The 11,468-nt window shown below is 37.4% G+C and overlaps 1 protein-coding gene across 1 annotated transcript; it reads left to right on the top strand.

The window, feature by feature from the left end:
• The first annotated feature begins 498 nt into the window (after window positions 1–498).
• RFESD (Rieske Fe-S domain containing) lies at window positions 499–10,397 on the top strand. Its single transcript, XM_080804441.1, has 4 exons — window positions 499–557; window positions 7,828–8,003; window positions 8,125–8,159; window positions 9,693–10,397. Exons 2-4 carry the CDS (start codon window positions 7,829–7,831, stop codon window positions 9,954–9,956), a joined length of 474 nt encoding a protein of 157 aa, XP_080660567.1. The 5' UTR covers window positions 499–557; window position 7,828; the 3' UTR covers window positions 9,957–10,397.
• The last annotated feature ends 1,071 nt before the right edge of the window (window positions 10,398–11,468 follow it).

Genomic DNA, 11,468 nt, shown 5'->3' with positions numbered 1-11,468 from the left:
TTGCTGATCTTCAACTATTCTTATCCTTTCCTTGAAGTAAGCGTCCTTATACATGGATCATATGCACTGTGAGGAACTTTTGGAAATATTATTAGGTAAATTTCTGAGAGTGAGATTGGTGGGCGCATTTAAAATGTGTACGTGGCGGGGGCCTGGCTAGCTCCGTTGGAAGAGCCTGAGACTCGACCTCCAGCCCCACGCTGAGTGTAGAGATTGCTTAAATAAGCAAATAAACTTAAAATGTGGATAAATGTAGTGACAGTAACAAACATTCCAAAATAAACAGATGCCACCTACGTTTTGTCAGCACACTTTCATGACTATCAGTGCGGAGGTCGCAGCGGAACACGGTTCAGGGGCCACGGAGGGTGGGGGTCAACCGCTTGCCGTGCCACAGAGGCAGTCTCCGGGGCCTGGCGCTCTCGGGTCACATGGGCGACTTCGCCCCGCCCCGCGGAGGCTCCGCGCGGTGCTCAGAACCCTGGCTGGCGCAGTAGGGTCACGCGGGCTCCGGGGCTGGCTGGTCTCGCGGAGGCGGAGCGAGGAACTCGAGGAAGGTAAGTTCTGTTCTCGCGCGGGGTTGGGCGGGGCTCGCGAGCGCCGCTGCTTCCGCCTGGGCCGACGGCCGGAGCTCGGGCTTCCGGTGGCGGCGGCCCGGAGCGGTCGAGGGGGATGTCCTTGGCCCTTGCTCTCAGCCTTTCTCAGGAGGGGCACGCGTTCCTTAACCGTTAACCTCCAGGCCTCTTCCGCCCAGAGGCCTGCCGAGCTTGTTCACCTTGGAGTCTGGGCCCACGCGGGACTCGCCTCCTGGCTGGGGCAGGAGGGGCGTTTTTTGTGTTTTTTGGTTTTTTTAATTAGCTTTCCTGACATTTGTGCGCGCTAAACCTGCCCAGGGGTATTTGCAGCTCCGGCGGTCGTAGAGACTCGTCTCCCGAAGTCTGTAGGTGGAACAGTCCACCGCATCAGGACAGCCACACGTCGACGGTGCCTGTGGTTCCCGGGCGCCTCTCCCTGTAACTGCGGTTGACCGTCTTACTAAAGTGTTTAATACAGCTTGAAGTTATGCGTTGATAGATTGTCAGAGCTGGAAGGACCTTAGAGATGACAGCTGACATGATTGGAGCGTTTCCCGCGGGCGGTCCTGCTCTAAAACACTTGATTTATACTGAAGCGTGTGTTCCCCACCGCAGCCCTATGTGACAGGCCTTTTTTACGTGCAGCTGCAGCGCTGTGAAGTTAAGCAACTTGTCCCAATTCACACACAGCACGGATTCAAACCCATATGAACTCACCTTGTGATCACAGATCTCTAATAGCAGGGACATGGTAGTGGACCCCAGAGCAGCTACGTGACTTTATTCAATGATTAGGGAGCTATTGCGTTTTAAACATCTGGTGACGCAACTACTTGCACATTAGCATTCCTAATTTAAAAAAAAAATCAGAACCATGTTTGGTGATACACACATACACATATACATATACATATATACGTTCACAGATATCTTTATTTTGCTAAAAGGTTTTGTATTTTTAAGGCAGTTTACTTGCAGGCCAGGTGTTTTTATAAACCTGTGGATGCTACTTGGATGAAATGTTAAGATTTTACCAGTATTCACCAAATTTCGACTCAGAAGATAGAGGTTTGAATCTTGATTGCTACTTGGTGGTTTTAGGAAACTTTTCGTTAAAAAGGATCCTTTACCCTTAGTTTATTCATCTGGAAAATAAATATACTATTTACCCCTTGGAGGTTTTGTGAGAATTAATGAGCTCAGGTATGCAAACAGTCCAAGAGCTTGGCACTCACTGAAGGATAGTTTTATCTACTATTATTCTGCCATCCAAAGAGATATCTAAGGCATTTCTCTTCTTTGAACTAAAAGCAAGGGTGTCACCCCAGAGTTATGCTTTCTGATAATGTGTAGACTAAGGCCCCAGACTTAGTAAAAGTGCCTTTGTCAGAGCTCAAGAGAACTAACAAGTAAGTTCCTATAATTTCATGTCTCTCTTGTTTCCAATGGTTTATGGAAACTTTTTTTTTTTTAATTCAACCTGTGCTGGAAATGTATCTGATAGAGATTGATGATCCATTTAGCTAAACTAATTTTATGTGGTGTTAGCACCTTTAGAAACCTATTTGAGGCATAGGCCAAAAAACATTAAGAGGAAAATCGAGCAAAATGGCTAAATTTTTCAGAAGTAACTTTTCTTCATCTAGCCCTCAAACTGTATAGATCAGTTAATTTTTTACCTTCTTTTTATTTAGTTAAGATTTGATATCTTAAAGTTGACTCAAAATAAAGAAAATGTGTGGGTGCATATGAATAGTGCATCAAAGTAATAGTAATTATAATACATACATACAATACATACAATACAATAAATTGACTTGTTACTGTCTGAATGGACTGTGATATTCACAATATTTAATTAAGTATAATGTGGGTGTTAATTATAAATATTACCAGATATCATAAGTAAATATGACCATTATTTGAGAGATATGATAATACTTTCCTAGGCAAAAATGCAAGACTGTAATCATAGTTTTCTGAAACCTTTATCATTGAGTGCAGCGTTCTCTGCTCATTTCTTATCACCCCTTGCAAAGTTCACTGCAGTTTTCCTTGCTTGGGGTGCAAAACCTGCTGAAACTCTGTTTAAAGAGACTGAAACTTGAAGTATTGTATTTTGTTCTCATTTATTTGTAAGTGAGGGAGAACTTAATTAACTTTTGATGCTATTCCACATCTCATGTATTTTGTTACTTGCTTGATACTAGTATTTCTTTTCTAATTTTTTGGCCTAGAAAAAGAAAATATCATTTATTTCCTCTTCTAGTGCCAACTTTTTAAATAAGCTGAATAAATTCTCAAATAGTCCCCTCATGATCTAAGTCCACAGGCACATTTTCTTGGTTTTTGGATCATTTGCTACACAAATATAGGATACAACTTAAATGTTAAAAGAGTAATTTTAAATATAAGACTTAATGTGATACTTTGAGACATGTAAGAAATTTTGTGTTTACTATCGCCTTGCTTTTCTTTATAAATTTACTTTATCTTTACATATCCATTATAGATTGTTTTGTTTTGCCTGTTTTTGCACTTGGTAAAATAGAAGCATACTCTGAATTCTTGAAAAAAAGTTTTCCTTTAAAGTTATATTTTTTAAATTAATCCAACTTAATATACCCAGACATTTTTTACTACTACGTAGCATTCCACTGAATGAACATAAAAATTCTACATTCTACGGTTGATGCATTTTGAGTTTTTTTCCTGTGTTTTGCTTGTCTTGTGCATGTCTCCTGGTGTACCTGTACATGTTTCTCTGGAATATACTTAATGGGGGGTTAATGGGTCATGGATATGTTAGAAGAGTCTAGGTAATGCCAAATTGTGGTATTGCTAATTGATGTCATCACTACCAATTTCTCCATATCCTCACCAATACTTGGTATAATTTTTGCCAGTCAACTGGGTAGAACATAGTATCCCATTTGTGACTTTGCCTTGCATTTCTTGTATTTTTTCCTACTGATGAGGTTGAGCATCTTTACGTGTGATCACTGGCCATTCAGACTGCTTCATCTATGAAATGTTTGTATCTTTTGCCCTTTTTTTTGTACTTTCTTACTGGTTTATAGAAATTTCTTCATCTATTCTGAATCATAATCCTTTGTTGGTTATATGTGTTGCAAATTTTGTATTTTTCTTCAGCCTATTTCAGTTCATCTGTTCCCATTTTTCTTATCTTTACTGCTCTCTATCTGTCCTGTCACAAAATGTTATAAAAGCTGCACACCCAATACTGTGGAGATAAACACTGCCACCTGAGTAATTTGTATACTTTGGGTACCTGCCAGTATGAAGCAAAATGAGATAACTGTTTAGAGTTATAGTAATGCAGCCTTCTGTCAGCCATAGCTAATCCAGAAAATCATGGCATGGTCCTCATTGACTTTTCGTAAAAATACTGTTATTTTTGTTTTTCATTGTAAACTAATTTTTAACTTTTTTGTTTGAGTATAGTTGACACATGATGTTTTATAAGTTTTGGGTGTAAAACATAGTGATTCAACTTCTCTATACTTTATGCTATGCTCACCACAAGTATAGCTACCATCTGTCACCATACAACCTATTACAATGTTACTGACTGTATTCCCTTTGCTGTGTCTTTTATTCTCTTGACTTATTCATTCTGTAACTGGAAGCCCGTATCTCCCACTCCTCCTTACGGATTTGCCATCCACCCCCCCCACCCCCCCCCACCCCCACCACCACCACTTCCTTTCCTTTGGCAGCCATCAGTTCTCTGTATTTACAGGTCTGATTCTGCCTTTTGTTACTTTGTTTATTCATTTGACTGAAATCGCATATTGTTTGTCTTTTTCAGTTTGACTTACGTATGTGAAAGTTTTTTTTTAATAGCATGTTCTTTTTTCCATAATTTAAAAAGTAACTAGGTTAGTTAGAGCAAGAGTTAACAGTGCAAACTCCAGAGTACAAATTTGACATCTCTGTAATTTCTTAAACTTGGTTTGTGTAATGCTTTCCTTTATACCGTGAATTCAGAGTTCCTTCCTGCCTCTCCCCATCAACACACACACACATACACATACAAACATGCCACTTGCTACACTTCAGTTTTGGAGCCCAGGCTTATATTGTAAGATCTAATACCTGTCTTTGTTATGGCTCAGAATTACCCTTCTCAAAATAGTAGCCTATAAATTCCTTATTTCAAAAGCTCACTCCTAACACATTCACATAGAGATTTTTACTTATAAATAGTAATTTCTGTTTTACAAATTTATTTTTTAAATGACCCATGCTCTTTTCCTCCCAACATTTCTAGACTTCCAATCAGTTATAGAAGATTAAATATTTAGAGAGAAGCCATCAGAAGGCCTGGAGACTCTTGGTCTTGCCACATAGCAAATTTTCTCTCTTGCTGTGGGGTAGGGATTGAGTCTATGGTTTATAACCATTCTAAGCTAGGTTCATCAAGGTCCAAGTGCCCCTTTTAAAGAAATTGCATTTATATGTTTTTATGTAAAATGTTAAACTAAGACTTGAGTGAAATTTAAAAAGTAGTTCCCTGTTATTAACAAAAGGTATATCATCATTCTGTACAACTTCCCTATGAATATGATAATATTACCGTATTTGAAGAGAACATGGATTTGGAAGGATCATCTTTCAAAATTAGAATATTTGAAGTTGACATGTGATTTATCATTTTGTTAAGTATCTTAAATTATAGACAATTGTATTTTGTTTAATATCATGGACATTCCATGGCAACCTTCCTAATGTTTAACCATCTGGGTCTCTACAACTATCATGGGCCATCGCTTGGATTCATTTCCTTTTCCTTTTCTATATGTAATTCCTTATCTTGTGTAAGGCAGAGTTGGATGCCTCTCAAGTTATTTGGAACTTTCTCTAGTTTCCCAGTCTGATGAAATCCATAAATTAATACACTTGTTAAAATGGACCACTGCAATAGCTTTCTGATTTCTAGGTTTCCTTCTTATTTTGCTATAATCTATTCACACAGTGAGGGCATTATTTTAAAAATATATCATGTCACCCTTCCCTGCTGTACACCTTTCAGTGCCTTCCCATTGCTCTTAGACTAAAATCCACACACAGTGAGGCATGCATGACCTGGCTCCTGTCTGTCTCACCAGACTCACTCGTTATGCTCCAGTCTCCTGTCTGTTCCTCAAATTAACCAAGTTTCCTCCCTCCACCCCCCTCTTTCCTTCAGGCTTACATATTTGTTGTTCCTTCAGCCTGGAATGCTCTTCCTTCAGCTCTTAAAATGTCTAGTTCATTTGTATTTTTAGGTTCCAGCTCAACTATCCATCCAGAGTCACCTTCCCAGGCTTTTCTTTGCAAAATGGCCTCTCTTTTCTCTCTCATATTGCCCAATTCATTTTCTTCATGGCTCTTAAGGTCGTGTATAATTACCTCATTTGTGTATTTGTTTACTGGTGCTTGTTGTTGATCTTACCAACTATAATATAATATCTAAAGGACAGAGCCCTGATCTGATTTACTTCCCTGAAGTGCCAGTCACATAATATGTGTTCAGAAAATATTTATTCAATGAATGATAATCTCCAACAAGGAAAGAGAACTTGGCAAAAGGAGAATCTGAAGATCTATTGTTGAAGGTTTTCTTTTGAAATTCTGTAATTCTGTGCTAAAGATTATTGTCAGTAGTTACTTCTTGAGAATTTTGTTTGTTTGCTTTTGACATATATTCCTCCCTAAATAGATTACAGAGAAACTTGTCCATCAGTGACCAAAGAAAAAAAGTAGGTTGTGATTAGATGTTACCGTGAACTTTTAATTTCTTTCATATAATTGAAGTAGTGCTGCTCCAAGATAGTGGTCAAGGTACACATAAGATCTCATGCCCAAATACTGCAGGCAGCTTCTTTCCTGTCCACCCGTATCAGGGAGTGAACTTGCCTTATGCCTGTTGTGAAGCTGGGTATTACCCAGATGGTTGAAGATCCCCACTCTCCAGCAGAGGGCAGAAACCATGCAGGGATATCTGAAAATTTAATTACTTTAAAAGTAAAGACAGTTGAGTAATCTCAGTTTGTGTCTTGTGATTTTTATTCCGCTACACGCAAAGATTGAAAATGTGCTCTTGCCTAGGGAAGAAGGTTCTTGCCAACCCTAAAATAGTATTATACAATGTTCTTTGCACTTTCTGGAAGTTACAGACCACCACAGTCTCTACCCTGAGATAGGGAGGAAAAGCAGGAATGTTTCCAGAAAATTTGGGATTAACTCTAATGGAAAGGGGGTGGGGATAAGAAGAAAGAGTTGGAATTAGGAGTGGAGTACGAAAAAATATAGCAGTTCTTGCCAAAACAGGATGTATAGTTTTATTCAGAAACTGTCATAGCATAAAACCAAAACCCCCAAATGGAAGGGGCCCTCGGGAAAATCCTCTACAAGGCCTGACAGTCCTGACACTGATGTATCTTAATGTTTCCTTCTCACAGGAACTAACAGACCATGACTATGTTCTTAAAGTATTATATAAGGTCTCTTTGAAAGGGTTGCTTTAAAAAAAGTAGCCTGAATATCTGTGCTGATAAAAAATATATTTAGAGTACCTGAAAATTCTCCACTAAGACTTCTTTGTTTAGAAATATGGGTTTATATACTTCTATAAATTAATTGAAGAGAAAGCCATCTCTTTGAATTCCCAAATAAGGCAGAAGAAAGTGATGTTAATTTCTGAGTTAAGAAAATGAAATGCACCCATACATACCTATCCTCTTGTACTGGAATAGTTATCTGGTTGATTTCTAAGACAGATCCAGGCAAAATCAAATGAGTCACCTCAACCAGGAGATACAAGACTATTCAGACTATCAAAGAATCCTACCTTTAGGAGAAGGCTGAAAATAACACTGATAACTGGGTGTTGTTTAGCATTGAAATGATAGGAAATAAAAGAACAGTGAATCGTCATTCTCTGGGTCTTGGGACTTCTGAAATATCCATTTTACACCATGAAATGAATCTGAGTCCAGCCTCAAAGTGGGGAGTCTTCCCTAATTTGGACAAGCTTTAAGAGTCTCTAACTCAAAATCATGATTAACTATAACCCAATATTAATGAATGTTTTATTTTATATAGCTATAAAAAAGCCTTTATCAGTCTTAGAGATCTAAATATATATATAAATATATATTTATATATATATATAAAATATCTCTGTGAGTTAAGTTGTAGCCAAATTTGTGAAGACTACTTGTTTTTTTTTCTTTTGTTCAACTAGCATGGAAGTTGATGGCTCTGAACAAGATCCTGAAATGAAGGAATATTCTTCTGTCTATGTTGGCAGAGAAGAGGACATTAAAAAATCTGAAAGAATGACAGCTGTTGTGCATGATAGAGAAGTGGTCATTTTCTACCACAAAGGAGAGTATCATGCTATGGATATTCGCTGTTACCGTAAGAGTTGATTTTTCATTTGTAAACCTTGTATATTTGTTTGCTAACCACAAAACTATCAAAATTTCAGGCTTTTTTTTTTTTTTTTAGTGACTAGATATAATATTTAATTTCTTTTCAGACTCAGGAGGACCTTTACATTTGGGAGATATAGAGGTATGTAAAATTAAGTCTATCCTCTACAAATTCATGTTTCTTATTTATAGTCTATATTTCATTCTGTATGCAAAAATCATTTATATTTGGGTTTGAACTGTATTTTAATGCTTTGAGTATAATTGCTAGTATTCCAGGAATTCACAGTCCTACAATGTAAAGAAAACTATTTCACAGATGAATAGAGGAAGTATGCATGGCTTCTGATCTAGCTATTATACTCTGAGATATCTATCCTACAGATACCATTGCACAAATGTTCAAGTATATATATGGGAGAGGTTTACTGTGGCATTATTTGTTGCAATTAAAAATTGAAGGCCACCTAAATGTTTTAACAATAGGAAACAGTTTAAATAAACTGAATAGCCATAGCCATGCTATAGAAAACTACGTAACCACTGCCTCATTAATTTGTGAGGCAGATCTGTATGTGTTGGTATGGAGGGATGTCAGCAATATATTTTTGAGTAAAAAAAGCAAGTCATGTGATGATAGGTCTAATGAGATCCCACTTTTAAAATAAAAAATAATATTCACTTTGTACTTTATACATTTCTACACAGTTTGTTTTTCAGCGAGTATATATTACATGAATAATGTAGTAAAAATATAAATATGTATATTTTAAAAAGGAAACCACACATTGAATGCTTATTTGAGGAAGGAATAGGGAACTTACTTCCTTGCATTCCCAGACTAGCTAGCTGCCTAATTTCTTGTTTTCTACTTCATAAAACTGAATGCTACATCCCTCTCCTTCCTGCCACCAGCACCCACCCTCCCCCCCGCCACCACTGGTACAAAATACAAACTGAAACAAAATGTAAGCACCTAGTGATGATAATGTGAAAGAATTTCCTTCAGTTTTGGACCATAATGAGACCTGTAAGACTTTGTACTTAAAGTGTGGTCCACAGACCAGCAACATCGATGTCGCCTGGGAGCTTCTCAGAAATACAGAATCTTGTGCCCTACCTTAGGACTACTGAATTTAAACAAGATCTGCATTTAAACAAGATCCACGTGATTCCCATGCTCTTTGAAATTTGAGAAGCACTGATTTAAGGCAGTTAAAAAGTTGGGAATTGACTACTTCGGATTATAAATTGCTCTTCAGTTAACATACACACTAATGCCTTTAGTAACTCTTTATATTTGAAACTTACCATTCTTCCAGCAGCTAGTGAAAATTCCTTTAGAAGCACTTGATGCCCTTGCCCCATTTCTGTCAAGGAAATGACATTAACGTCTAATAGATAACATCATAGCTTAAGTCACATGGTACAGTTGCCCAAGCTCATTTCCTGATAGAGTTCTAACAGGCTGCGTTTCTAATCAAATGCAGCAGGAACTTGATGACTGCTAAGATTAAGTTCCACCTTATGCTGAATAATTTGTAAATGGAAGGAAAAAAGAGAAGCTGGCCTGTTCTTTAACCTGGTTTTTCTGCAATAGAATCTGTTCTGAGTCCGAGATTTATTGTGAATGTTGGAAATGTCAGACTATTAAATCATTTATTTTCTTCCCCAGGATTTTGATGGACGACCATGTATAGTTTGCCCTTGGCATAAATACAAAATTACTTTGGCAACAGGAGAAGGACTATATCAGTCTATAAACCCTAGAGATCCATCAGCAAAACCCAAGTGGTGCTCCAAAGGAGTAAAGCAAAGGATTCATACAGTGACAGTGGACAATGGGAATATTTATGTGACTCTTTCTAATGAACCTTTTAAGTGTGACTCTGATTTTTATGCCACTGGAAACTTCAAAGTTATTCGGAGTTCTTTCTGATAAAACTATATGGCAATGAAAAATGTTCTGTATGTTTTGAATATATTAGAATAATCATACTTCAATACCAAAGAGTATTAATTTTTCCAACATAGGCACATTTATTACTTATCTTTAAAAATCATATAAAGCTGAACAGTTCAAAATTATACATATTTACTGTGATGTAAGGATTATTATCAGGATATGTAAAATACATTTCATCCAGTCCTCTGGATTGACTGGAACCTGAAGGCTATAGGTTTGGAATGTGCATTTTAAGAAGGGTGAAAATATTTGCAATAACCACAATGAAGAAAAGGTAGAAAATTAAATTTAACAAGAAATATGGGGGTGATCCCTGTTTTGATGTAGCAGACTTTATCATGCAAAAGTTTTAATATATACAAACTAAACAGAGTAGCATAATAAACTCTCATCACCCACTTCAACAATTATCAGTATTCTTCCATTCTTCTGATACCTCGACACACTCTCCACCTCTGCCCCATTTGGTTGTTATTCTTACTTTTCATAGGTGAAATTTAAATACACTGAGATGCTCCAATCTCAATTATTCAGTTTTTCCAAATATATAGCAGACTTTTGACACTTAAAATGCTGCCTCTAAAATGGGATCAATTTACAATGCTTCATTTAAAAATAAGACACTTATTCAACATTTCCATAGAACACCTGGTGCTCACCGCAAGTGCACTCCTTAATCTTCCTATACTGCACATCGAAACCAAATAAATCTTGGCTCAGTTTCTCTCAGGCCAAAGCAAACACTCTCAAAAGTAAGGAAGACACACACAGCTGCTGCGTAGCCAGGAGAGATGTGAAGTCTCTCATACAGTGAACCAACGTGCTTTGAATGTCCTATGTGAAATTTTGAAGCAAAGGTTTGTTTTTGTTTTGCTTTGTTTTTGAGAATCTTGTGATGTATGTAGAACTAAGTGTTTTATGTAACTGTTACAGAGAAGAGATAGAGGGTGTTGTTCCTCAGTCCTTCCTGCTGAGTTCACAGGCAGGGTCGATGCGAAGTCAGCCCACCCTGCTTTCACAGGCCTGTTATTTACAACCAGCACTATTCTGGTTGCCTGGTGCCCACACCGTACTGTAACACCCTGGGTACTTACCATCTAAAACTTGGCAGCAAATAGTAGAAAATAAGAAGTAGAATCAGAACCAGATGATCACATTATGATTTCAGAGTGCAAAAAACTGTCAAAATTGGAACTTTGTCTCTAAGCACAGTAATCTTCTTAATGACCTAGGTTTTAATTAAAGCCCCAAACCTAATACTGAACATTCTAGGGGGACCACCTGGACTCTTTTCCTTGGTTATTGTATAAATAATAAATGAATTAAGTACCTATCATTAAGGGTCTGCTTACGAGACCTTTGCTAGACATTATTACATTTCCTTTTCTGATGGAATATGGGTAACATGAAGTGATACACTTGTTACTCATTTCTCAGACTACTGAAAACCCAAGGTTTGATTTTTATAAATATTTTTCTGGCAGT

This window comes from Martes martes, assembly GCF_963455335.1.
Source record: "Martes martes genome assembly, chromosome: 5".
Classification (NCBI taxonomy): domain Eukaryota; kingdom Metazoa; phylum Chordata; class Mammalia; order Carnivora; family Mustelidae; genus Martes; species Martes martes.
This window is presented reverse-complemented; position numbering and strand designations above follow the sequence as displayed.

Coding starts and splice junctions, on each gene's coding strand:
- RFESD (XM_080804441.1), top strand. CDS start 7,829: ATGGAAGTTGATGGCTCTGAACAAGATCCTGAAATGAAGGAATATTCT. Junction 8,004..8,124: donor TATGGATATTCGCTGTTACC/GTAAGAGTTGAT, acceptor ATTTCTTTTCAG/ACTCAGGAGGACCTTTACAT. Junction 8,160..9,692: donor TACATTTGGGAGATATAGAG/GTATGTAAAATT, acceptor TTTCTTCCCCAG/GATTTTGATGGACGACCATG.